Source organism: Alternaria arbusti (assembly GCF_024043155.1).
Source record: "Alternaria arbusti strain BMP 1465 chromosome Unknown scaffold_10, whole genome shotgun sequence".
NCBI lineage: Eukaryota > Fungi > Ascomycota > Dothideomycetes > Pleosporales > Pleosporaceae > Alternaria > Alternaria arbusti.
This window is the reverse complement of record NW_026249950.1, coordinates 133,058-160,206: the sequence shown is the minus strand read 5'-3', so window position 1 is coordinate 160,206 and position 27,149 is coordinate 133,058. Positions and strand designations below refer to the sequence as shown.

General features: G+C 53.0%; 5 protein-coding genes across 5 annotated transcripts; 2 read left to right on the top strand and 3 right to left on the bottom strand.

Moving 5' to 3' along the window:
• Positions 1 to 1,747: 1,747 nt before the first annotated feature.
• Positions 1,748 to 2,663, top strand: J4E86_007301 (uncharacterized protein; the record flags this gene model as incomplete). The annotated part of the gene is made up of 2 exons (XM_051447823.1): positions 1,748 to 1,966; positions 2,019 to 2,663. The coding sequence occupies 2 exons, from the start codon at positions 1,748 to 1,750 to the stop codon at positions 2,661 to 2,663; spliced, it is 864 nt and encodes a 287-aa protein (XP_051300761.1).
• Positions 2,664 to 3,479: 816 nt separating this feature from the next.
• Positions 3,480 to 5,971, top strand: J4E86_007300 (uncharacterized protein; the record flags this gene model as incomplete). Its single annotated transcript, XM_051447822.1, has 3 exons — positions 3,480 to 3,624; positions 3,672 to 4,036; positions 4,082 to 5,971. The coding sequence occupies 3 exons, from the start codon at positions 3,480 to 3,482 to the stop codon at positions 5,969 to 5,971; spliced, it is 2,400 nt and encodes a 799-aa protein (XP_051300760.1).
• A 6,422-nt stretch (positions 5,972 to 12,393) lies between these two features.
• On the bottom strand, positions 12,394 to 14,709 carry J4E86_007299 (uncharacterized protein; the record flags this gene model as incomplete). Its single annotated transcript, XM_051447821.1, has 4 exons — positions 12,394 to 13,095; positions 13,346 to 13,799; positions 13,852 to 14,601; positions 14,660 to 14,709. The coding sequence occupies 4 exons, from the start codon at positions 14,707 to 14,709 to the stop codon at positions 12,394 to 12,396; spliced, it is 1,956 nt and encodes a 651-aa protein (XP_051300759.1).
• A 4,814-nt stretch (positions 14,710 to 19,523) lies between these two features.
• On the bottom strand, positions 19,524 to 24,376 carry J4E86_007298 (uncharacterized protein; the record flags this gene model as incomplete). The annotated part of the gene is made up of 3 exons (XM_051447820.1): positions 19,524 to 20,444; positions 20,492 to 20,778; positions 21,448 to 24,376. The coding sequence occupies 3 exons, from the start codon at positions 24,374 to 24,376 to the stop codon at positions 19,524 to 19,526; spliced, it is 4,137 nt and encodes a 1,378-aa protein (XP_051300758.1).
• Positions 24,377 to 25,071: 695 nt separating this feature from the next.
• Positions 25,072 to 26,943, bottom strand: J4E86_007297 (uncharacterized protein; the record flags this gene model as incomplete). Its single annotated transcript, XM_051447819.1, has 1 exon — positions 25,072 to 26,943. One exon carries the CDS (start codon positions 26,941 to 26,943, stop codon positions 25,072 to 25,074), a length of 1,872 nt encoding a protein of 623 aa, XP_051300757.1.
• Positions 26,944 to 27,149: the final 206 nt, after the last annotated feature.

Below are 27,149 nucleotides of genomic sequence, written 5' to 3'. Positions count from 1 at the left end.
GTAGGCATTGGGAGTGAGTAGGATGAGGAGAATGAGTAGGGTGGATTGAGTGGGTGAGCAAGGGGAGGGAGGTGTGAGGGTAGTGATGATTGGGGTAGGAAAGGGAACTGGAATGTGAGAGACAATGTACCTTATCTCGGAATAGCAATTATCTCTTAAGAACGCAATTCTGAATTAATCCTGAGTGTCCTTTATTTCAGTCTCCCAAAGTCCGCCCTAACCTCCACATCCCCCTCCTCATCAACAACCTTCCCTCTATCCCACTCCCGCCCCTCCCCCTTCTTCCTCCACACCACGTCCTCCTCCCCCTGCACATCCCCTCTCTCCCATTTCCTCACCTGATCATCCGTAAACCCGGCTTGTTTCAGTCGATCGGCGCCTTGTTGCTGCCAGCGCGCTCGGTCACGCAGTGCCTCTAGGGCGTCGCCCCAGTCGTCTTCTACGTCGGATGCCGGGCGCACGTCTGTGGTGGGATCGTACGTGGAGGAGAAGCGCGATTCGATGCCGCCGTTTTGCGGTTTGTACGCGTTGCGGCCTTTGGAGCGGACGGGCGGTGAGCGCGGGGGAGGGAGGGGGCCGACGATGGCTTCGAGGGGGTCGGAGGAGGAGGATGCTGGGGAGGGGGAGCGTTTGGTGTTGTGGCGGCTGGGTTTAGGTGGTTGGGTGGTGGTGGATCTGCGTTTTGGGCTTCGGGAGCGAGTCCGGTCTCGGTGTCGGCTGTGTTTTCTGTGCTTTGAGGAATGAGGTGATCGTGATCGTGATCGTGACCGTGAAGATATTCGCCAGTGCGACATGCGCCGTGCGTGCTCGCGATCTTTGTGGTCTCTTCCCCAGGGCTTGTAGCGTTCTTGCTCTTTGCCATATTTGTCTTTACGCGATTTGTCTCGGGGCGACCTTGATCGTCTCCGTTTCCGTTTGGAATGGTCTTCCTCCTCGCTATCATGTCTCCTCTTGTGCCGGTGTCCATCTCTGCTTCGGTCGCGATGCCGGCGAGACATCGGAGTCGTCGAACCATCTGCCTCTGTTTCTCCGCGCCTCCTCCCATGTCTATCCTCATCCTTGCCGCGATCTTGTCGTCTGCTTGACTCTGCTTGGTATCGGTCGATGTCGCTTTCTGATGGCGCCAACCGTCCCTGGTTGCCTGCGCTTTCGACATCGCATCGGCCTGGCGCCCGTGCATCCCCTTGGCCTGGCGCCTGTCGTTTCTCCCGATCCATCATCCTGAGTCGGGCGCGAGACTCGGCAGCCTCTTTAGCAAGGAGCGCAGAGTTGTGGCTGTCAGTCTGTCGGATGAGGTGTTGCAGGAAGCCCTTGTTCGGTCTAGGTGCACGAGACTTCATCCTATAGTATATTAGCACGAGCAGTCTCATAATGGAGTGCTCATGTACTTTCAACGCTCATGCGACTGCACAGCGTGTACGGAGGCTCATGACGCACCTCGGATTGAAGGCATCGATGCCAACGAGCTCGTATTTCTTCGTCGCATTCTTTGCATCCTCTTTCAGCAGCTCTGCAATGTACGCGTCGTCGTCTAGGTCCCTCGCCATGGTGGGCGACTGTTGTTGGGGTGGAGATGAAGGGTCGCAGAAGTCTGACCTTGCGAGATGCCGGGCGGCCATGTGAAATCATTCCACGCGGCGGGCCGTGCTAGCTGCATGCGGTAGTCGCCGCGGGGAACTCAGCCCTACGCGGGCATTCGCGATCCCAAACAAACATTCAATCCTCCAATTCATTTACAACAGACACAATGGGACCCAAGCGAAAATCGGCAGCGCCAACACCAGCCGCAGTGTTGGAACAATTGCAGCAGTCAAAGTCACTCAAGCTCCTGGCTATTGCGGAAACACTGTCGCCAAAGGATCTCCCACAGGCCGCGAAGAAGCGCAATTCGGCGGCGTCGGAGGACAGCGAGCAGAATGGCGACACTCATCCGGCTGCCCTTGAGGCTGATCTATTACATTATAAAGCATGCGTCTTCAAAATGTCATGAGAGAGATACATGCCTAACATTGTTGCAGGAACTCTTCAGCAAGCTACGCTTCAGCTACGTCGAGCAGGTCACCAAGGAGAAGTTCCTGCGCAGCATAACGGAAAACCCACCCCGCCTGGTCGACGCTCACGAGAACGACGAGAAGGAAAAGGAGATACTGGGTCTCAAGGCAGAGCTCAAGGAGCGCAAGTTGGAGGTAGCCGAGATTCTGAAGCAGCTGGAGGACAAGGGAAAAGAGCTCGCACTGCGCTATGAGGGTCTTCAACTACGCACGCAACAGCTCGAGTCACTTCCGGCTGAAACTGCAGGCCTGGAAGCGACCATTGAGCAGCTAAAGCACGAGCAAACACCAGTCTCGACGAACCCTGAGCTGTCTCTCCCACTTCCAGAAACTCAGCGAGTGCTCAGCGAACGGGAGGCGGAGCTCGCAGCCCTGAATGCGCAGATCGCAAGTCTGCAGGCTACCATCCCGAACCGAACCAGAGACTTGGAGAAGCTGGAGCGTGAGCTGAGGCCGCTGGAAACTCAGAAACAGGGAACCGTGGCGGCAGCTAGAGAGGCCCGGAGACGGAAGGAAGAGGGCGGTGGAATCGGAGATGAACTAGAAGAGAGAGGTAGATGGCTCCGAGCGTCTGAAAAGGCGCTAAGGGACATGTTGGATGTTGAGGGATGACGTCCTTGCGGTGAGCGTGTGTTGGGCTTGTTACGGCGTTACGGACTCGAGATACCACTGCTTGAAACGACTTCTTCTCTGCGCAATCGACTCGTGTTGACCCGTCTTCTAACTCGTGGCCATGCACCTGCGAACACGGTGCTTGAGCATGTCCCCTAAGGCGTAGTGACGGTTCGCCTCACTGCCAGCGCATGCACGCCCAAGAGCAGCGGCCAGCAGCGTGCCGAGCTAATCAATCGGCCTCGGAAACCAGAAATTCGAGTCGTCTCAGAATCTGGGCGGCTGGGTGCAGGGGTGCGGCGGGCTGTGGTTGGCCGGCCCCAGCCACTCACCGCCCTTCAACCTATCGATTACGTTGCCAGGCCATTCCACCCATAAACATGCGGCTGGTGGAGCCCTCGACGAGCTAATTGAGCTGGCTACCGATTCCATCCTTTCGTGACATCTGCAGCTGCAGCACCCAGAGAAGACTTTCGCTCCCTGCAGTCACGGAAACCGCTTCTTCCCAACGACGTCCATTGCACGGCGCCAGGAGCTGACGTTCCCCCACCACCGCGAGCTGTCCAACCGGACACGCTCTACACGAATACACGACTACCACCTCGTTCCAGCCTACTTTCGCTATTCTTACGCCTTTCACGACGTTACGACTCTCTGTTTCCACGTATTGTTGCTTGCCTGCGTTGTTAGCGAGGATCCGGTTTTCTGTCGTTACCTCGTCCGTCAGCCTGGTGTGTTTAACGACTTACGCACCTACTTTACGACTGTTTCTGAAGGAATTGGCCATTGAACGCGAAACGGAACATTGTTGCGAAAATGTCCAACCAACTCTCGGACCCCGGGTCGAGCGTCTACGACTCGGCCACGATGCATGTCGGAGATGGCACATGGGACTCGCAGCGCAACACTTTTCTGCTGCCCAACTTGCAAGCCCCCAACTTTGAGACGATGCGATTGAATGGTAAGAATCTTCATTGTTGAAAAAGACTACAGAGACTGACTACTCAGGTATGGGCAACCGCTTCCGCAGCATGGCCAGCTACAAGGCTCTCATCACAGCCCACGGCGTATTAGCAGTCATTGCTTTCCTATTCGTAATACCCGCAGCTATCTTCATGGCTCGCTTCTACCATCGCAACCCACGAACCGCCTTGCGAGTCCACATCTGGTTGCAAGTAGCAGCAGTGCTTCTTTCGACTGCTGCCATCGTCTGCAGCTTCCAAGCTGTTGGCCTCGAGAGATCTCTGACCAACCCTCACCACGGCATCGGCGTTGCGCTATACACTCTTGTTATGGTTCAATTCCTTGGTGGCGCTCTCATTCATAAACTTGAAAAGGGCAAGGAGCGATTCAAGATCCCTCTTAAGCTTATGGTGAGTGAACAACATGCGCGAGTATGGCGAAGACTAACTCTATAGGTTCATCAATGGCTAGGCCGCACTATTGCACTGCTTGGACTTGCTCAGATCCCACTTGGCCTGACACTATACGGGTCACCACTGGCCTTGTTCATCCTTTTCGCAGTGTGGACTTTCATCTTAGTAATCCTCTACTTCGTCCTCTCCTACAGGACCCAGCCCGAGATGGACTTTGATGACCGTAGCACCTACATCACCGACCGCTCATACAGTACCAGGATAAGTCGACGCACGAGCAGAGGCCCTGGCGCTGGAAAGCTCGCAGCAGCGGGAGCAGCCGGTGCAGGATTAGCCGCGCTGGGGTCAAGAAGATCTCGAAGCCGCACCCGCAGCAGGCATGGTGGCACAGTCCTTAGTTCCCGACCCGACTCTCGGTCCCGCCGTGATTCTCGATCCCGCGTCGCCGACTCTGAGTTCACCGAATCGTACTTGAGTGATGAGAAATACCGCGCCGATGGCAACAAAGGTTCCACTTGGAAGGACAAGCTCCTAGGAGTTGGGGCTGCAGCTGGTGGTATTTTCGCCGTCAAGAAACTATTCAATCGCAAACCAAAACATCCTCCGACCGAGACAGGGAGCGACTTCAGTTACAGCCGCCCATTGGGACCATCCGAGGTCACTCAGACCGATATCTCTAGGCTCGAGGAAGGAAGGGCACCCGAATCTCCAGCAAACCGTCGAAACGACTGGCGTCGAGACAACCCACAAGCATCGGCTTTGTCTGGAAGTGCTATGCGACCTGGTCACCGCCCAACTGGAAGTGTCACCTCCATTGACTCTTTCGATAGCCGGACAAGCCTCAGCGAAGAAACTGAAATGAGGCCTAGGGATCGGCAGTATGGACTAAAGGAGGGTGTTGCTACCATGGGAGTCGTCGGTTTCCTAAAGCATTCTCTCAGCAAACGCAGCAAGAAGAAGGAAGACGACCGCGTGGAAGAGATGAGACAACAAGATTTGGAAGAGGAACGGGTCGCCCGCATGAACAGCCAACGCCGCAAGAAGTACACGGGTGATGGAGCACCTCCAAGGAGAGGCCATAGACCGCCGTCCACCATTCTGTCTGAGAGCGATATGACCGGTATCACACCCTCAGTAGCGCAGCGCCCATCTCGACCCATGGATTCTACTGTCACGCCCAACCCAAGTCGCCCCCCTCGCGCCGGTGTCTACAGTGTCTTGTCAGATTCCGGTTCCGAAGCTTACGACTCACCCGGAGGCCGTCACCACAGCCGACGCCGCACGGGAGACGCACCAATAATACCTGCTGGTGCAGCCGCGGCAGCCACAGTCACTTCTGCCGGATCGCCCACCAAGCGAGAACGCCGCGGCAGCAGAGACGACGTGGCCTCCCCTCCCGTATCCGTCAAAGTCAAGATGCACAACGACGGCCGCCACGTAACCCTCCGCCGCCTCAACGAAGAAGAAGCCGCCGCCGAACGCGAAGCCCGCCGCCGAGAACGCCAACGCAAAAACCGCGCCGGCAGCGTAAGTTCCATGAGCGGCGTCGGCGGCGACCGCTGGCGCAGAACCGAAGCCATGGAAGCTGCTCAAGCCGCTGAAATGGCTCAACAGTCTGATGCTCATCCTCCTCCGCCTATGCCCATGCCTAGTTCGAGTACCTTGCGCATGCCTGAAGCGAATATTCCTCCGCCTCCGCCGGGTCCTCCTCCCATGTTCGGTAATGGCCAGCAACAGCATCTAGCGCCTGATCAGGCTAATTTCCCTCCTCCGCCTCCTATTCCTGCTGCCGCGGATACGGTGCTGAGTAGTCCGGTGTATGGGACTGAGACGGATCTTAGTAATTATGATTCCAACAGGAGGAGAAGGAGAGCGGAAAGGGCGCAGGCTAAGCAGGCGAGGTTGGGGGGGAGTCGCGTTGAGTTTTCGTGATTGTGATGACTCCGCGGTATTTGAAGGTGGTATTGGAGTAGAAAAGAAAGGGGTCGAAGGCATGGTTGTTAGCAGCGAGTTGCATTTCTCTGGCGTTTGTGGGTTGTCATTATTGAGTCTGTTTACCGTTGTGTTTGACATCGATCTGGCCTTCTGGCAGATTTCCAGCGTTATGGCATGTTTACGTTGCGAGAATGGAATCGAAATGGATGATGAGAAGAGTAAATAGAATGAGCATAGTTGTGTGATTTTGTATAAATGGATAGATACGCGCTTCGGCGTTGTGTAAGCTTCAATCTTTGTGGTTATTGTCGTCAGGGTGAGGTCAAGACGTTTAATGTGATGTTGTAGTTTGGTGAGTGGCAGTTGTTGTGGTATGGTATGGTGTCGTGGAGGGAGTCTTGGTATGAAGGTCATGATGTAGGTGTTATCACTAAATAATCTCTTTCTGGGGTTGTGGTGTCGATAAGTGAGCTGAGGTAAGCTATGAGAAGTCGTTGATGTTTCTCTTTTACGTCTCACAATAGTACAGTAGATGAAGAGGCGCGTTACAGCGACAAGATAACGTCCAATGAATCCATGGGCAACTTATCTCGTCTTTTACACTGGATCGGCTTCTTCCAAACTCATCGAGTCTGTCGTTTTTGCAACAGTATACTACGAATATTAGAATTGGGTGCAGCTCCTCGCTGCTGGGCTGGACCACACTGACTGGTTATCAATCAACAACGATAGAGTGCGCCTTTGACCCAGACTTGGGGATTGATATCGTAGATAGTGCGTCAATTAGGCGTACGTATGTGGATGTGTATATAAGTGTGGATATGTAGTGGAATGAAAATGTTAAGAGCAATTGCAAAAGGCTCAAGACCTTTCCTTCTTTTGGAACCGTGGATCTCCTTTCGAGTAAATTCTCTACTTAAAATACAGGTCTCAAGCACTACGAGCAGCAGACTATACGACTTGTAGAAGCCCTGAGAACACGAATAGTTTCTTTCTTGCAAACACACTAGATAGTATAATGTCAAAAGAACGTAGAGACGTGGCGTGAAGGAGTATATTGGAAGCTCTCTTGTAGTCTCAATCCCTATACATATAGCTAAGAGCGACAACAAGATACTGCAAACCGTCGTGCAGATATCTTCTGCATGTACATCTCTACCAATCCATTCACCAAACACTGTCGCACTTCCTTTCCTCAAGCCCAACATTTCCAGCTTACGAGCGCTCCGCGGCAAAGTCCCAACTCCCACGCTGAGCTCATCGAAGACCAGCCATGTATGCAAAACGCACGCGACAGTACAAATCGGCAACACACATCTACCTTCGCTTGCTAAGCGACGCCGCGGAGCACATCTGCAAGTCATCACCACAGCCCTACTGAGTCTCCGTACGGCGTCCCGTCTATACTCGCTCGACAAGCCACGCTGCGTGTGAAAGCCTCTACAAGGAATCCCCCCCCCCTGTCCCGAGTCCGCCCGTGTCTATGCCCTATCTACGCGCCATGCGCTCGCTCTTGGCCCGCATGCTCACCAGCGACGTGGTCAAGCAGGTAAAGGAAGAAGAAAAAACGCCTCATCGAGCAGTTCATGCCCGCGATGCGTCATATCCAGTGTCTAGAAGTTATTTCCGGCGGCTCGGCTAGCGGAAGCCTCCTGCATTCATGTGAAATTGACGTAGAATCTTCGGCGGAAAGAGAAAAAAGGATGTAGTGACTGCAGGTCCTAGTGCATCGGACAAGGGCGAATGTGGTAAGTGGAGATGGACGGGAAGGAGAATGTGTAGAGTGGCTTTGCCGAAGATGCCGAAGATGCCGAAGGAGATGTCGTGGTTATTGCTATCTATTCTCGCGTGGTAAGCGACGCGGAACATATCTGCAAGTCATCACTACGCATCTACGGAGAAAATGCTACGCCCAATGGCGCTGATCTTCGTGACATACGTTATTCATCATATCCAAAGCATCAGCTTCTCCGCGGCGGCGCGGCTACAACGGGTTCCTTGCTCCAATTGTTATAGAGAGAAAGAACGATGCGGGAATGTTGATGATCAGAAAGGGAAAACGGAACGCAGCCTTCGCAGTCCTGGTAAAACGGATAAAAGCGACTTTGACAAGTGGAGATGGGCGGGAAGTGGTACATCTAGAGTTAGATTGACTTTACCGAAGTCGCTCAGAAGGTTGAAGAGTTAGTTGCAGAGTAAGACGCATGTGGCTATGTGTATGTTTGGTGTGAGATGAGGCTGAAAGTCAGTTGACGAGGTATTGGGAGGACAGCGGGGCATCGAAGGTACTTCGTTTTTATGTCTCTTGCCACCCTCATCCTCTTTGAACCTTGCATCAACCGTACTTGCATAACACTAGATTCTGCCACGTTCAAGCTTCGTCCCGTCTGCATGGTAATGCAGCTACGCAGATGTAGTCTCCGCGGATGTGTGTAAGCGGGGAGACGGCATCGAGCCCGAGGATATGTAACGGTGATGCAGGGCCGGGTAAGGAAATAAACATCTGGTGTAGGTGGTGGTCCGGGGTGGTTAAAGTGAGATATTGAGATGCATGGAATTGGCGAGACCGCTATGACGACAGCGACTTGCATATGAGAACTGTTGGCGACTTGGCTTTCGAACTTGAACGGTAAAGTAATTTAATCGGTATGCATATGCGACGCCGCTCGTGGGTTTGCTTTGATTGGCTTCGGGGTTCCATTGCGAGTGTGTAGTCGGACTTGAAGGTGGAGAGTTGGAACCTAGGATGTATCGTCGTTGAGCGTATCTTCTGTAATGGTTGTAAGCCTGTGACAATTCGGGCTCATCAGGCTATTGCTCTATCCTATGTCAGTCTTGAAAAGAAATCACTATACCAGAGAGCAAATGCTACCATATGTGCATGAACTCGACGGGCGATCTTGCCGCTGGCCCAATGACTGTCCTGGGCTCGTATGCTACCCCATTATCAAAGGAATACCCGACGGGAATAAATTCGCCAAAAACAACTCCGACAGTATCCATACACGGCAGTGCATTCCCGAGAGGATGTGTAGGAGTGAAGTCGCGTTTGCCTCTGAATATGCAGCGTAGATTACATGACCCGGCACACAGCCACATCAGTCGGCTGGTGACTCGCAGCAGCTAAAGCAGAAGTGATAATCCAGATGCAGGAATAATTCTTATTCGGAGTACACCGATCAGAACAACATAACGTTTCCGCACCTCCATCGCTTGGACAAGATTCGGCTCAGCGCATGATACCCAGGAAGGTGAAGGATCCAGAGGCTTTACTGGCGTGTATCGATAGGACCCTGAACGGGAGAAGGCGATCCGCGCATCCGGATCCTAGGGAACGGAGCTGCGCTTGTGGCACACCGATTGCAGTAGATCACCGCTCGCATTCGCGCGCAAAGAGAACGATTACGATGTATCTCTGCTTATTTCTTTTACACACATATGCGCGGCGATTGGACGGCAAGGTTGGTTTGTGGCTGCAATTATTGGCCTCGGGATACGATTCCCTTTCCCAACTGTAGCCTTTGCGATCGCGATGCGCATCCCTAGCCGCGGCTTTTGAAGTACGCGAGGATCGAGTTGGCCGTGCCGGATATGATTGGGTCAGGCGTTCTCGACAACGCAAGGCTCAAAAGCAAAAGGCGTCGTCACGATTGATACCGCGAACCGTCAAAGACTAGGATCACGAGTCCTTTTCAAGTGCAACGCTGGACGTTTGCAGCCTTGCGCAGCGACGGCGCGCGCGTCCGGTGTAACGGTGCATGCACATGCCAGCCACACGACGTCCCGAAATTCAAGCCGTGCTGAGGTATGCCGCTGCAAGACGCACAATGGCGTGCAGGAAAAGCAACTCGTAGTGTGGTTACAAGGACATACTGCGGTTTTTTCTGCCCACTGCCCGGGCAGTTCCGCTGATTCAGCGGTTCAAGGAAGACTCCGTACCAATGGGAGTGAAATGAAGCAATTAGCATCCGTCCCGATGTCGCTATGGATCAGATGATATCTGGGTAGATTGCGAAATGAGCATCCGTTCCGTTGTCGCTGCGCAGCAGAAATGTCGCATCGCATCTTGCCGCTGCATGCCGTGCGTTCCATTCCATATCTGTACAATATTGAACAATAATAATTTGTGCAGCTAATCAGGGAGCGAATGGGAGCATCCGGGGATGCACAACTACCACCGCCTGGGATTTCATGTGCCGCACAAGCCAGCCGAGTACGAGTCAGCGGCCTTATTAACCGCCAATCAGAGTCTGCATGCATCTTAGTCAGCTGAACCAACCACATGCGAAGTAGCGCGATAGTTGATGCGACGACCTGCAAGTCCGCTGAACGATTGCCATGCTCACATGACTAACCCGTAAGCCGAGACCCTTTGCATCTCCAAGCGCCCAGGGAGGGGAAGTGTGCCCCATTTCGAAGAGCCCGGCGATCGGTTCCTGATCACTCGGCGTGGTCATCACTGGGATGGCAGCGGAGTGCGAAACGTAGCGCTGTGGAATTCGGTCCGACCGGAAAGAAAGCATGGACGAAGGAATGCAAAGAGGGTGGAAGATACCGGTGCATGGGAGGAGCATGGAGTGAGTTGGTATAGTCGCCACTTTGCTACAACAGGAGTAGGGGATTAGAGTTTTTTGCAAACGATGGACCCCCATGGTCGAGCGTCACGACGTCGTAGGACCACGTTGGGCAATTGGGCCAGCTGTAATTGCAGCAAATCTCAACAATGCTAATGCTCAAACCGCCAGTCTCAGACCCAGTGCGTGCGCTGTACCAAACTATGCCCCAAACCTCGCAATACTAACGTGTCGTACGCGACAGCAACGTACGACTAATCGCGCAATCCCTCTGTATGTGTCGCCCAGGGCGGGCAAAGGCCACCGGATGATAACGAACTCTAAGACGGCGATTGCATTCGTAGACGGCGATGCATTTCTCAGCATGAGAGCTAAGCCTACCCTTCCCATGGGTTCACGGTCCATCTGATCACGTTGCGCCAAGCCTTTCCGTCGCCGTTGGAGGGACATGGCCTTTGTTACCAAGACAGGAACGCGCAATCGACTTTCTTCTCGAAAAGACCAAGCCTTTTTCTTCCTTCCCACGAGGCTGACCCGTCCCTGATCCCCAGGGTCCCATCAACGCCTCCAGCGCCAGAACCGCGACATGGTCCACCCCGTCCCCGGCCGGCTGTCACTCAGCCAGCACTCGGAGGAAACTTTTGCGAAAAGTGCCTAAGCAAACGCTCCGACGTTAGACGGGCCGACCCCAGAGATAAAGCTTGAGACACTCTCAACGCGAATCGTGTGATTGGTGCCCAGATGGTAAAATGAAAGCCCTGTTGCAGCCCAATGGACATGAGTCGCTACCTTGTTGCATATGGCAAAGTCGCGTGGGATATGGCATGTGGCATGACGACGTGTTTCGCGAGTTTTAACGTATTCGACTTGTCTTGTGTAGCTAAGGCTGCCCAAGTTGCTTCACCACACCTATCATGTTTCGCTATTTTGGAATTGTTTTATGCATAAGCGATTGACTTTACTACAAGCAAGTTGAACGCGTGTACATGATGCTAGGCTGACTAGGGCTCACTTCACCCTATTCTTCCTTGTGAACCATTTATCCGGGTTCGCATACCTTGCTCCTTGAGCTTCATGATCTTCATTCTGCACGCGTCGGTAGATTCCGAACTCGTGTTGTAATAACGACAGGCCGGGATTGCCATACCCTTCCCTGGTTGCGGGTCCCGTCGAAGCTACACAGCCGCAATAGTGTGCGACCATGTCATGTCAAAACCGGCTTTCCCAGACCTAACCGCCTCGTTCCGCAGTCAATCATTGTCCACCTCCAAGGATTCCGAGTGCCAGTGCTCGTCTCTTGGCTACGCTTTCGTAATCCTCGCGATCGAGAAGGGCGTCCGGGCCATGGCTGCGGTAATCCAGCACATGGATAGCCCTTGACACCTCATCTTGAAGAGGCAAGCCGGTGCTTCGATTAACCCATGGTACACATGTCAAATCGCTTAAAATATCCACGGTGGTCTTAGTCCTGCATGCAAGCTCATCCTCCCGCACGTGTGCTTCTGACACCATGAGCTCCTTCCCGTCGGAAGAACTACCGGAGGATTGACATTCGTAGCTCGTTAGATCGCTAATGACCGGGAATCGCGGTATTCGTGTGCTGAGCCCTGGCAACATGACGCTTTTGGATCTTGTGACATGGCGGTTCAACGTCGTCCGTGTTCCACGTGCTCCTTTTCGAAGCTTTGATCACTCGAAGATTGTAGGGCGGTTGCCGTTGTAAAAGCTGAACGTTACTTGAATGGTCAAAGCTATACCATGCTACCGAATCTAAGATTGGCCCACTGTCGGGACCAGAAACTCCACCGCGCCGTTGTTGATATTCCTACTCTTCAAAGAAAAAAACTATTGCTTGTACATCATAGGGTCGACAGGGTAACTCTGAATAGAAAACCGTGGGTCGTATGCTGTGGCATTAACGCCCATGTGATGACTCTGCATGTGGCCGTGCGAAGTGGGTAATTGCATGGTCGGATGACCTACGAGTTGCGACCCCCGTTGTGCCATTGGAGTCTCGTAGGGGCCCGGTGTCGTGGAAGTGCTCCTAGGAGCTGAGCTAGAAGAGTGGGAATGTGCTGCACTGTGGGAGGAGTCGTACAGGGACATGTCGCCTACGTGCGTAGTAGGTACATTGACCATGGAATGCTGGGTCGTATTGAAAGGGAGTTGGGCTCCAGTCTGCGCGGCCAGTCGACGAATCAGATCGTTGTTAGGATACGAGGGCGACGTTGCGTTCGGGTTTGCCGAGTAGTCGTCGGCGACATTGGAGGGAAGTGTCCCCGAGCCAGTAGAATTTAAGCCGAGCGTCGAAGCGGGAACCGTCTGGGGGAGGTTCAGAGACCGGGGAAGCGGAAGGTTCGGGAGGACTTCAGAGAGCTTGGTGAGCAGTAGAGGGAGGTATCGAGTCTGTCCTCCACGAAGAGTTGATATGAGGGTGAGGAATCGCGATACATAGTCGCGAGGGCCCAAAGCGAATGCATCAGGCGAAAACGATGTGCATGCAACGACATCTGCTAGACAACACGCAATGTCGAATAGCTTCTCGATCTGCAGAGCTGTTAGCTAACGTTTGGCGTGACAGATAGGGTAAAACGTGGCAGGGGTATAGGTGGAAGGGACAGTGCTGCCAGTTTGGCTAGTCAGGGCATGGACGTCAGAGATAGACGTTGCCTAGTGCGGCACTAGCGCGATCGAATCCAACAGGGATTGTTGCAGCTGGAGATGGAGGGGCTCTAGCGGTGACAATCTCCAAAAATTGGGGGATGATGATGCGGAAAATTAACGGGAAAATACTCACCAGTCCGACGCCGTGCATCTCCATGGCTTGTTGCGAGAATTGATGCGAGATTGTGAGAAGGTCCCTTGCGATTTCGATTGGGTATTTGAATGTGAGGGGGATGTCGTTGGAGACGCTGCTCACAAGACCCTGGCAGACACTTAGCTGCCATGTCTGCGATCGCAACCACTGTTGAGTTATGCGAATCTGGACTTCCTGGACCTCTGTGCACTCGAAATATGCTGGTACCGCCTCGGAGAGCTGGGTTTGAATTTGCGTAATCCATGCAGCGCTTGCATGTGTGTTGTGCACTCGGTTCCAGAGGTTGATGTATGTGTCGTCGATAATCTTGAACATGTTGATCATAAGTTCCAGGCCAACGGCAATGGGCCGATCGGAGGGGACCTCGTCCAGCGAAGGAGGGTGGATGGTGGGGTATAATGTGATTGGGCGGTGTTTGTGTAGGGCATAAGTCCTAGAGGCAATTAGCAAAGGGTCTAGCAAGACGCGTGGGTGTAGAGTCGTACCTCTCAGCGATAAAGAGGAGCCAGTATAGGACGCGCTTGCGCGATATATCCAGAGGGTCGTGTTTGTAAGTCTCCTCGTCGTGCATGCCTAGCAGTTGCGCTTGTGTGGTGGCTTCTCGGAGGTATGCCCATGCTGTGTTCTCGCGCGCAAGTCCGAAGTAGCAACCAGAGTAGAACCATGATGTGAGCACGCTCATCTGGGAGGGGTTCTCGCGGTGATCGTAGCCTTGTCGCACACGGACGGACTCTTCCAGCAGGACATGGCCGATGCCGACGTTTGACATGTGGGCCATCTCTGGTCGTGGTAGGACGTTGACGGGTGGTTTGTGGTTGGCCTGGATCATGACGTAGGCGCATAGTGCGACTACCATGCAATACGCCTCGGTGGAGCGGTCCATACCAACGGCGGCTTCTTGCGCTCTTTGGCGGTGCAGGACGGGTTCTGAGGGGTAGACATGGGCGAAGAAGTATTCTATGCAACTCTCAACGAGAGCGGGGGGCATGAGGCCCGGCGTGCGAGCGAATGTCGAGGATAGTGACCGGCCATCGAAGCCAAGGTCAGTCGGGAATCCGGCAGCAAGTTGGGCATTGCGTTGTGTTTCGCGAAGTTCGGATAGGACTTTGGCACGACTGCCTTTAGGTCCTTTCTTCTGTGGGATGGCATTGTATGTGCATGCAAGACCAGCAGAGACGCAGTTTTTGCAAGGGGCCGTGCCTTCGCCAATGCACTTTACTTTTCTTCGGTGACAGCTAGAAGTTGATGATGTTAGTGGTGTGGCATGTGAAATGTGTACCGACGGCGACGTACCTATCGCAAGCCCGCTTGACCGGAGCAGTGGTGGTAGGAGTGGAAGCCATGTTGGAGGACAAGCTAGTGTGGGAACGTCTCGTCATCTACTTGATGAGGAATGCAGTCGCCGAGCGGATCCGCTGGTTCCTATTAGTACAACAGACATGTTGCGCCTACACTCGGGGAGATATCATCGAAGGTTCCTTGTGTCATTGTGCTTGAATGAATGCTCATTCGCACCTAGGTAACCTGGACGATTGAAAAGCCCAAGCGTCCAAAGTGCATATTAGACTCAACTAGTTAGCATCACTGCGCGAGTTGACATGGGGGTGATGGTTTGCGAGTCCAATGATCCAGCATGGAGAAGCGGCCTGCGTCCCTGGTTCCACGGCTGGGGAAAGAGTCTGCAGGGCAGCGCGTCGGACGCCGGTCAAACGCCTACCACACGGTCGCAAGCCATGGGGCTTAGGCGGTCTGGTGGGCTGGACCTTGCTTGGAGAAACATCCTAGCCTGACCGCTGGGCATCCTGCAGCGTTGGCACGGGCGGTTCTTGCAAAGCGACGGGAGCTTCGTTAGTGCCTTACTAGGGTGACTGTAACTAGCCGAGATTCCCCCGTTGGGCTGTTATGGGCAGGTATTCCGTAATGGATGTCCCGGGGTTTTTGCGATATATTTTCCAAGTGCTGATGCGGCTCTGGTATGATAAAGGGAACTGTGCACGCAAAATCTGGCATGGGCAAGGACGAGGGGTTCCGTCCGTGAGGCTGAATGGTCTCCATGACGGGATGTCAGGCCTCTGAACACTGATCCAACTGGCGACAAGGCCTCAACTCCGGACTGACCGCTTCCCGAACATCAAAACTGGTACTGACTGGCCATGTCCCACGGGATGGTCATGAAACGGAGCAATGGCGCCGACAGTTGCTCCATACTCGAGAGATTTCATGTACACCTAATTGGCGGTATGGGCCGGTGTTTGCCGCGCAGTCGTCGTCATGCCACCCAACAGGTACGACAGAGGTCATGCATCTGGTCGGGAGGTAAGGTAGACTGTAGCCATGATCCGAATCCGTATTCGATGGGTAGTTTCAGCGAGGCGCAGCTGGCGATGCGTTGGTAAGGTTCGCGGAAATACCCCTGGTAAGCGTAGCGAGTGAGGGCTGCATGGGATGCCGCATTCGCCACGAGGCGTCGTCGACCATTGTGCTTCTCCGCACGAGATAGCAAACTCAGAGTTTCTGTACTGGGGACAGTAGCGACTCCCTCATGGCTTATATCCTCTTTCCTAAAGGGCCTTTTGCGGTCTCCACCGTCGGATCGAGACAGTCAAGGTTCCGAGATGCTGCCGGCAGCGATCAAAATTGGTTCAACGGCGTCGAGACCGCGAATGAGACACGCTGGACCCGCCTCCAGAAGTAGGTTTGCCACCAGTCGTATCACAGGTACGCCACACGTCATGGCTCGGAAGGCAGCAAGATTGCCCACTGGAAGAAACTCAAAAGTTCGTGAGATGCAGTCAGTCTTGGTAATGGGTGAATAAGCGATGGTGTTGAGGCTTGTTGTAGATCCGGGGCGTTGGCAATGCTATGTATGTACCTTCCCATGTCTATGCTCCGCTAGCGGCTGCGCCATTGGTAAGATTCGTGATGCTTGGCATGAGCTCCGCGGAGGACTGAAGCCAACGTCACTCGTTAGCATGAACATGGCGTTTTGGTGTCTCGAACATGCGATATAGCTTCATGGAGATGGATGTTGGATCAAAAAGAAGCGGTTTCCTGCGATGACATCATGCAGCTTCATGCATGGTGTCGATAGAACTCTATCCCCGGATACAGAAGGCACAACTGCCTTTCCGATTTGTCGAAACAATGTAAGGCCATCCGTCTATGCTGATTGAGTCATGGATCGTGAAAAGGCAGATCAAGAACTAGATACGGCAATACCTCCGGCACATCATTGTGAGGTTCGTACGAGGTACAACGCGGGAAGAGTCAGTGCCCTGAGCTCAGGCTGCACATCCCAAGTAAGACTCAGCGTACATCGTCAGACGGGATGTTTGTACATGGAATGATCATCATGGCCTTTGCATATCTTGTTTGAACGTCAGATGTTACCGACTATTCGACGAAGGGCTGTCTCGCCAGTCAGGTACGCGCAATATGGAGTCCATCTACCAACTTGCTTTGCTAATACTGAGTCTTCCCTTAGTACTATGAATCGAGAAAAGCATCATGGTATTCCCGAGATGTCCTGTTGTGCGATGAAGAGGTTTGTTGACAAGTGATATGAATAGGACAGCACTTCGCAGTACCGTGGATGCAAACGGAGACGTACCAGTTCAGACTCTGTCGGCAAATCAGCGCCATTCCAAGATTACATACCCAACCACCCAATGTACCGCTTACAACCGCTACAATCGAGCTATCACGAGCCGAGTGCGATCGCAGGACGACTGGGAGAGCATGCTCACAGTTACCGAGAGAGCTTTGAGACTACCAAGGTACCTCTGCAGCAATCACGCTACCATATCACAAGTCTATTCGTCAAGGGAACAACAGCCGTCTCACCACCAGTGACTGGAACGGGGTAAGTATCCTGCGTAGGAATGTTGACTTGCATTTCTATTCGCGCGGTGGACGCATCACTCGGATTCCGCGGTGGCCGAGCGGAAGAGTACCGTCTTCTCCAACTTCTCCCAAACACCCAAAGTACCTTTCACCACAATCACGGCATTCACTCCCGAAATCTGAAACAAGTAAGCGAATTACCAACCTAATCTTTCTGACATCTCGCCTAGATCCGTCGACCCGTACAAGCTTTCGTTGGAAAGTCAAATACAGAACAAAGATGAAGATCGTCGATTCCCAAACACTACTCATCCTTCCAAAAATACCCCATTCTCACCGGTCTATAGGATCGATTGGTCTTGATAAGACTAGCACTGCTTTCGTATCGCATCTGATTGCTGTCATGAATGTGCAGGTGTTGATATGTGCACATCACGATGTTACCTAGGTAAGTATGACACACAATATGCAATCGTAATGCTAGTCGATTTGAAGTAAGCCTTCTAAAATTACACTCGACGGCTTGCAACACCCCATACATGAGCAACATCAATTTACATAGCAATATTACCTATTCTTGGTCGAGAACATCAATTATCAAATGTGTCATCTTTACTGAGCTTGATTTCGTAATGTAAAGCTCACACCAGCGTTCCGTACTCACAGGATAAGGCGGTATGCTTGGACCAAATATGTCGCAACCATTGTTCTCAGTATAATTCCATCTCAACGACCAGATCCACAACAATCATGTGTCGCCGCTAGTGTCCAGAGAAGAAATAAAAGGAAAATGAAACTGCGTACTTCCTCTCCAATCAGTCATTCTAATTCATGTCCCCATTCACGATACCTTACAAGCGCGCGCAATGTAGTAGCCACCGCGCACTTCAATCTCATCATATCGCCCGCATAGCTTCAAGCTCAAGATAAGAAGATAGTTCTATGTTCTGCGACTGTCCAAGTAATCATTAGAGAGTAAAAGTTCCTTTCATCCAATAGTACTGCATTACCGCAGAGCGAAACAAATCACTTATAACTTCCCTAACATCGACGACCCAGACGAGGAGATGGTTTTGCAAATGGGAGAAGTCGCAGGTGTAATATACCAGGGAGTAGAATATTAGGGATTGTGCTAGAAGTAGGGTCTTTACACTATAGATCAACGTGGTATCAGCATTGTTGTTCTTTCCCATGCATAGCTCGGCTAGGGATGTTGTATATGCTACCTAGGTAGTTCCGAGATTGCACGCGGACGTGGAAGAAGACGGATGCTAGAGCCGGCACGGCACGTCCACGAGCAAACCAAAAAGCGTAACTAATCTACAACGAACACTAAAGACGGTAGAGTTATCATTAGAGATGTGTAAGACTAATCACGCTGCTCCGACAGTGAACACACTAGAAGCTGCTCTTTAGTAGTTGCCTTCCTGGATTTGCTGGTGTATGTAACCTGGAATGCACTCAGGTCTAGTCGTTAAACTTGCCTGAGAGGGAAGAAAATTTATTCTGGCGGACATTGATTACCCGTTCTTAACGTACTGATCTAGTCAAGTCTAGCAGGACTAACATACGAGGCAGTAAACAGGCTTGAGGGACTGGGATAATTACCTTGGTGACGATGGCGAAGACGATGCTAGGTATCGTCCAGTTGTTATACCAGAGGAATGCAAGTGTCCGCTTGATGACCGAAAGAGGGAAGGAGTTTATCCGTACACGTTCTACCCGGCACTGGAAACATTGAGTAAAGGAATATATGGTGTCTTTGTCAAAGCAGTGTAAACCTTCGTAGCAATGTATTGTTGCTTGGGAGTAACTACCCAATAAGAACGGGCTTCATGGTATAAACATACGTTCCACAGCCATCTAAAGATGCCAACCAAAAAACGACCTCAAGAACATGCCGCATGTCTATAAATCTCCTGAATGAGTCACCCTTATCAAGTGGCCCCATCCCAACCATGACAAAAGTTTCCCCATTCCACACACCAAGCCTCCCCATCGACACGTACGGGCGCAGTGGCAACTGACATGATGCCAGAGAGAAATCGCGGGTCATTCGCTCGGTTACAAACCATGTGAAGCGCTCGCCGTTATACTAAAATGGCCCTGCGGGCCAATGCTCATCGGGGATGTACGTTTGCCGGTACGTTTGCCCATTCCAGGTAACCTATTCTCCTTTATAGCAATACGAATCTCGACTCGTTTGGTACCCAGGCGCGCTCTTGTAATACTCGCGTGCAGTATAGGCAGCCTCCAGTTGCGCCGTTATGAGATTCATTCGAATTCGCGATTCTTGATCAACGGGGACATACGTCTAGTATGCGTTTTGAGGCACCTGGTAGCCGCCCATCTGCGCTTGTTGGGCCTGCGCATGTGCCTGTGCTTGAGCCTGCATCTGCATCTCCTGCTGCCGTTGTGGGAGATCGTTGAACCATGGATGTGACAGCGCGTTAGCAGCAGATATGCGCATCTCTGGCCGCAGCTGCAGCATGCAGTTGAGTAGACTAAGCCCCACCTGGTCGACTTGCGGCAATATAAGGCGCAGGTCCTGGGTGTGGTATACGGGGAAGTTGTTCTTGTACTCTGGCAGCTGCGAGATGCCTGGCCATGATCGTTCAGACGGTGTGCCCATCAGCCTGAAGATCTTCTGCACTTGGTCTTCGTTGGTGGTTCCGGGGAACAGCGGCCGCCCCGTGTACATCTCGGCCATGATGCAGCCTGCTGACCATATATCGATGCTGGTGTTGTAGGTCCGGCTGCCGAGCAGCACATCGGGGGCGCGGTACCACAGGGTTACGACTTCGTTGGAGAAGGTGTTGACTGGGATGCCGAAGGCGCGAGCGAGACCGAAATCGGCCAGCTTCAACTGGCCACGGTTGTTGATCAGGAGGTTCTGGGGCTTCAGGTCGCGGTGGAGGACGCGGGCTTCGTGGCAGAAGGCGATTCCCTTGAGCAGCTGGTACATGAAGGACTTGATGGTGGCGGGGTCCAGAGCACCGCGGTCGCCGCGCGAGTCCATGTATCGCTTGAGGTCCTTGTCCATGAATTCAAAGACGAGCATAAGCTTGTTCTCGGTGTGTATGACGTCGTGCAGCAGGACGATGTTCTCGTGGCGTAGTTCCTTCATGAGGGAAATCTCGCGGATAGCCGTCGAGGGCGTGCCTTCCTCCGAGTCGAGGTGGATCTCCTTGAGGGCTACGAGTTCGCCCGTCTGGCGGTTTCTACCCTTGAAGACCTGGGCACGTTAGCACACAGTATAGCCGACATGGCACTCCTGCCTACCGTGGCATAGGTGCCCTCGCCGAGCTTCTCGAGCTGCTGGAAGGAGCTGGGGTGTCGGCGGTTGTCCATGGTAGGCACGATGGGCTGTGTGTAGCCGTCGCCGAGGTTGCGGACGCTGATGGACGAGTCGGTGCGGTGCGGGGCGACAAGCGTGCCGGCGTGGACGGGCTGGAGACTGCCCGGGGGCGCTCGCGAGGTGAACTTGGGGTCCCAGAGGATGGCCGAGGCGGTCGTGAGCTGGCTGGCGATGCGCAGAGGCGAGGGCGGCTTTGGCGGCTTGTCGGGGGCTGGGGCTGGTGACGCCGTCGTGGTGAGCGAGGGGGGTGATGATTAAATAAAAGGGTCCAGTCGCGAGAACAGCAAAGGCAGGGGATCTTCGTCGGCGCTTGGGTGGAGAATGACTGTTGCACGAGTCCGCGGGTGGGATGTGAGTGGGTTTGGTGGGGCGAGAGTAGCCGCCTGCCTACGCGCTATCCATCCTTTACCCTTCAAACTTCAGCCTTCAGCCACAGGCTTTGTTCTTCATCAAATAAGTGGCTATTTCTGGATGCAGTCATTAAACATACCCCTTTGGAGCATTTTAACTGGACACTATAGCCTCGAGCCCGGAATGGCTAAAATCACGATAATAGTTGTCAGGAGTTGATTCAATATCCGAAGGAGGAGACGACGTATAGAGATCTTCCATGATCATAAACTCATCAAGCGTTTGGTTTGGACATATCCTTATTGCTTTTATTTGCATTAGACTCTTCATAGCTTGAAGGATGGTGCAGAATGTTGAAAACAGTTGCGGTACAGGCGACAATATGCACAGCCCGGGCCATAAAACCATACCTACCGCTCAATGCACTATTCCTAACTAAACAGATACACCTGAGAAGGAAGATCCATAATCCGCCATAACCCCTTCACTTTTCTCAGCACCCTCAAGTCGAGATCCCGCTGCTCCTTACCCTTCCCAGCCTTTCCATCATCAGCCTCTCTGTCAGTTTCAGCATCAGCTAAGTCAACGCCTGCTCTTTCCTTCCCCTTCCCCTTCCCCCTGTCCTCTATCGCACTTGCAACATCAGAGTCCACCACATCCGATGAGTCGTCCTCCGTCCCAGCAGATGTTCCTGCAGCACCGCCTCCATTTTCTTTCACTTCAACGACCCAGCACACACTAGTACTACGAAGCTTCGGGCGCGGAAAAACCTCCCATTCAGGATTATACGGCGTGGCCACTAGACAAGGCCCATCCACATCGAAGGCTGCCATGAGACTTCTTTGTCGTATCCTCTCTTTCCGATCAGACCACAGATCCCTGCGCAGAATCTCCGGCAACGTCACCATGGTGTGGCGGGTGCTCCCTTGCTTCCCTTTCCTAGCAAGCGTGCTCTCGACGCCGACGGTGAGGAACTGGCGTGCGAGTTGACGGCTTATGATTGAGCGTTGGGATGCCGGGATCGCGGATATGTGTTCGTTGTGCGCTGCTAGGTCTTCTTCGTACGTGGTGTTGGGGTGGGAGCCGGGTGGTGAGGTAAGACGGGCTGGTCGTTTGGGCGGCGTGTAGGTTCCACACCAGAGTCGGCCGTGCTGCATGATGCGGTCGATGAACCACAACTGTGCGAGGCTCGCTTCGAGAGTCTCGTCGAGCTGCAGCGTGGCAAAAGGCTGGTTCACAACGTCCGGGTGGGCAAACAGCGTATCGTCGACTTTGTCTGGTAATTGGTGCTCCAAGCTGACTCCATCTGTGCGGACGGATTGCCATACGCTGTTGGCCAGACCCTTCATTAAGTCTCCTTCGTCTTCAGATGCGGCCAGCGTGTACCTGATATACTGGAGAACGCCAAAGATGATCTGAGAGATTGTGTTGCGCATCGCGGGTACTTGCTTGACGCGTTTCGCGTCGAGTCTTCGTTTTACTTGTATGCCGGTATGGTCGAGGTTTCCCCATACAGATGATCCGTTTGGGATATGACCCCAGCGGCGGAAATCCTGACGAGCTTGTGTGGCTACATTTGGTTGGTTGAACCGCTGGATAAATGCCACTTGACGCGCACGAGCTTGTTCCACGGTCTCGTCTTTCTGGCGTTCAAAAAGTATGACCCAGCATTTGTAGGATTCCCATGTATCGGCCCACTCCGCCTGTATGGGTGTAAAGTCGATCTCGCGATCGACCGACCAAAGATACGAATGGAGAAGCATTCCTTCGGCAGTGAATCTACCCTGTCTGCTTGTTTGGAGTCGTATGTTGATGTAGTCGCGAACTTCACAGTAATCGATTCGATTCGCCTCCAGAAAGATGTTCTGGAACAGGGTCGAGCTCGATGCACTTCCAGCGTAGGTTTCCTCTTGGTCCTCATTGCCCTCAGGTAGATACGCCTCTGGTGCTAGCAAAGATAGGTCGCCATTACTCAACGTCAGTGCCAATATGGCTAGGCGCAGTGAACTGCAATTGGCGTTGACTTTCCTTGTATCTAATCGGAAGTCGTAATCGCACATGTTCGCTATGATAGCAAGTCTATCAGCATTGAAGTAACACTCTCGATGCCTGAGCAATGTCAGAGCTCCCGCAGCGTTGATCGTAGGACGCTTCCCGTAGAACCCCTCGGTATGAGCCTGTACGATCTGATTGATCGTGTTTGCCTTCTCGGTTCTCGGATGGAGGCGGTCTGCTACTTCAAGCACGGACCGAGCTCCCGGATAGACTTCTTCTGACCCGAGCCCAGACCGGGCAAGATAGTTTCCCATACGAACGAAGTCGCGTGTAAGCAGAGATTGCATCTGGTCGAGAATGCGCCAGAATCCACGCAAGTGCATGCAAATGAGCTCTGACTCCCAGATCCCACGATCATCGTCGAGTGAATGGTAAGGACGGAGATCCGATCCCTCCTCTCGCCCAAAGCGAAAGCTGGATTGGAAGGTAAGACCTGGACCGCGCCGGAAAGCCAGCATCAGTCCGTCTCCAGAACATATAGCCTCTTGGACGACCCACGCACGGGTGTACCAACGGTCTTGACTGGCTCTGTGAAGGAAGTCGAGGATTTGTTCGCAGAAGCGGCGGTCTATCATACTTGACTTCCGTTGGTCAGGATACAACAGAGTCTCGATAGCTGTAAGTTGCTCTTGCGATGTGATTTTGACGTCGAGCAAACCCGCCGTGACCACAGCTCTGTTGTACACAATATCCATCGACTGTATTCCAAGCTCCTGCTCGTCCCAGTCTTCTTTCGAGCTATTTTCAGTCGGCTGGGGAAGACATTCTTGATCGATCCATATCATGCGAAATCCATACGAATTGGCAAAGTCCACAGCACGATCTAGAACATCATCGAGAGCGCGACTGGCGCGGACGCGTCCGTTGAGATCACGGACCGTGTAGGTTCTCGGAGTCGGGTTCTCTCCACGAGGAGGCCAGCAGTATGACACCGCTACATAATGTATGCATATGTCGCACGAGCCGACGCCGTCCTCACTGAACCATTCCGGATGATCAACCACCGGATTGACCAGACGGAATTTTCTAGGCTTCCACCTGTGCGGGAACTCGGGATATGATGCGCAAACGCGGCATTTAGTCTGTGTGGATTTGTTGGCTTGTTCTGAGCGTTCAGCGACACTGGCTCCCTTTGCATTTGGAACCTCGCCACCTCCTTCTGGGTCTCGGGCTTTGACATTTCCAAGACTCAAGTCTAAAGCGTATTGTTCCTTCGCTTCTTCGTCGTCACTGTCGAAATCGTCAAGTTTGACATCGGAGTCATCATAGACCAAGAAGCGGATGCGCCTTGACGCCCAGTGTCGAGCATCAGCTCGCTCAAAGGTGTATTCGGAGATTTTGGCTATCTCTCCAAAACAATCCGACCCTATAGATGTCGCAGTGTTCATTAGATCGTTCTCCATGGTTCATGTTCCGTTGTGATACTCGGGTTTGCGGATGTCAATATTCTTCTCTTTGCTGTAAATCGTAGTATTTGCTCGCTCGTTTCTTGGACTGAAATCCAGAAAATTCGCCGCTGTTTCAGTAAGATGCTTAACATCGTAGTTAAAAAACCCTCATTTCCAAAGAACCTTGGGCGCTATATACCTTCACCGGTGATAAGGCAGCAGCTGCGAGGCTGACAATGCCCACATGCGTCCCAGATAGGTTACGCGTGTGGCCGTACCAACGATCCAGGAGTCCTCGCTTATATCGGAAATAAGCACCGACATTTGTGCAGATAAACTGTAACTTGTTGCGGCATGTTGTGCGCTGTGGAGTCGAGCCGTCTTAGAAGAGGCTATGTAACACACACCGGTGCAAAGATGCGAAGAGAAAGATGCTCTGCGTTTTCCCAGAAGTGCTGGCTAGCCGGACGCGCAGATGTCATCACTCTCGGCATAGCATGCGCGTATTGCAGCGATGTGTTAGAAGCTGTGAGCTATAATCGTGTGTTGTCGTTTGTCGGTTTAGATTCGGCTGCGTGGTACGGACGCTCACGTATGCATTCGTGTGGCACAGTCGGCATTCGCGACTGCCCCACGTTTTCGTTTCGATCACATCACGCGCGCGACACCTGGCCACGGTATTTCGAATAGTCGTATAACATTCGTATTACCTATCCATTCCCGAGCGAAAAGAACGCTCGTCTCTTTTCCCTAGCTTCCTGCTCCGAAGACGTGCCTTCGTTCTTGGGCCGTCCGCGCTTGCCCTTCTTGGACACTGTTTTGGAAACACTAGACTGCTTCTCCAAAGCTGGCGGCGGGGGCGGCAGCGGCGTTGTAGACTTGACAACCTCCTTGATAGTCTGTTTCGAAAGGCAAAAGTCTATATGCGCGTTGAAGCTCGCGTCATCAGGCGCCTGCGGAATAGAGCAAATGGGACACTGCCACTGTGATTCGGCTGGCGGCTGTTCACCTTGCTGTTGCTCCTGTTCCTGAGACAGCTTCTCTAGTTCGTTCATTTCGTTGTTTCGTTCCTGTCGTGCGGCCTCTTCGAACTCTTCCTCGGGCCATGTCTCCCATGTGCCTTCGTCTTTCGAGGTGGGAGTCTTAGTGGTGGTGGTTGAAGATGTCTTAGCTGCGCGGCCGAAGAAGTCGATTCCAGGCTTCTTCGTGCTGATGATGTGCGTAGCTCGTAAACCCATTAAGCGTAGTTTCATGTTCGGTATCTCTTTCATGAGCTTCTCTAACATTGGTAGACTGTACTTGAAGAGGTCGTCTGCTTTGTGAATGGCAAAGGGTGGCGTCGTCTGTCGCGTGTGTACTTCGTAGGTGTGGAGCTTAATCTTGATGCAGAGGGTTCTTCCTTTGTACTCGGTGCGTTTGAGATCCCCTTCTAATTCCTCAGCGATATGCCGAAGCTTGTCACGCAGGGCATCGCGGCCTTGTAGCTCTCTAAAGGTAGTCTCAGTGCCGACGCTCTTGCGTTCATGATCTTCCGCTGGCTTAATGACGGTACGCCCTAGGCCTAGATAGCACTGCATCAAGAATTGAAATGCTTTCTGCCCAAATAGCTTTGCCATGTATGCTCGATGTGCATAAATGTCTCCGCACGTCTTGACGCCTATGGCATCCAGCTCTCGTTCGAAGACGCGACCAATACCATTGACCTTTCGCGTAGGAAGGGTCTTCATGAACTCCATGATTGTCTGCCTGTCGCTGGCAAGGAGGAACTGCCCGTTTGGCTTGTTCTGATTCGAGCAAATCTTGGCAAGTTTAGCATTGGCGGCGATGCCAGCGGAGACGGTGATCTTGGCTCTTTCAAAAACGTCTGCACGCATCTGGCTGACAGCTTCCTCAGGCGTCATGTGGTGCTCCTGGCAGTATTGTGTCAAATTAAGGTATGCCTCGTCGCAGCTCGCACTTTGGAAGTCCGGATCGTATAGCGCCAGTACTTCACGGACCTCTTCGGCCTTGGCCATGTATTTCGCAAAATTCATAGGAACGCAGATGAGCTGCGGACATAGCTTCATGGCGACGAACCCAGCCATACCAGAGCGACAGCCGAATTTGCGTGCATGGTAGTTGCAGGTAGTCAGCACGCCCTTGCCGACTGCGAACGGAACGTCTTTCAGTTCCGGGCGATCGAGCTCTTCAACTGCCGCATAGAAAGCATCGCAGTCGAGGTGTACGATGACCTGGCTCAGGTCCCTGCTCAGCTCCAGCTCAGCGATGTAGTCATCGGCTCTACGCTGATCGGTGGTCAAGTCGATCTTGTCCAGCTGGCGTCTCTTTTCCAGGATCTTGTTGATCTTCTCGGTGAGGTTCTTGTCCTTGACCTCCTCGTTGTTGAAGAACTTGGAGCCCTTGGATGCATTATAGATGACCTCTGAGACCTTCGATTGGTCTACGCTGTCTTGTCCGGCTTTGGTGAGCGACGGGCCGAGGAGGTGGTACTTTAGGGAGTCGTGCTCGGTGGACGTGGCTCGGGTAGGCTGCGGCCGCTCTGGTATATCTCGGGAGGTTTCATCTCCTTTGGCGGTGGTCATGGTGGTTGCGGTGGCCACTCGAGGCAGGTCGGACGCGTCGTGACTACGGTGACTCGGTGCATGCTGGGGCACGTGTACGCGACGGGGCTGCGCGCATGATGGTGGTGAATGGGCGGACCCTGCATCGCTCATGGTAAGTGGGGGGTCATTTTGTGAGGGCGACAGGAGGCCCCATAAAAACGCGAGATGAGGCCCTGGAGAGGTCA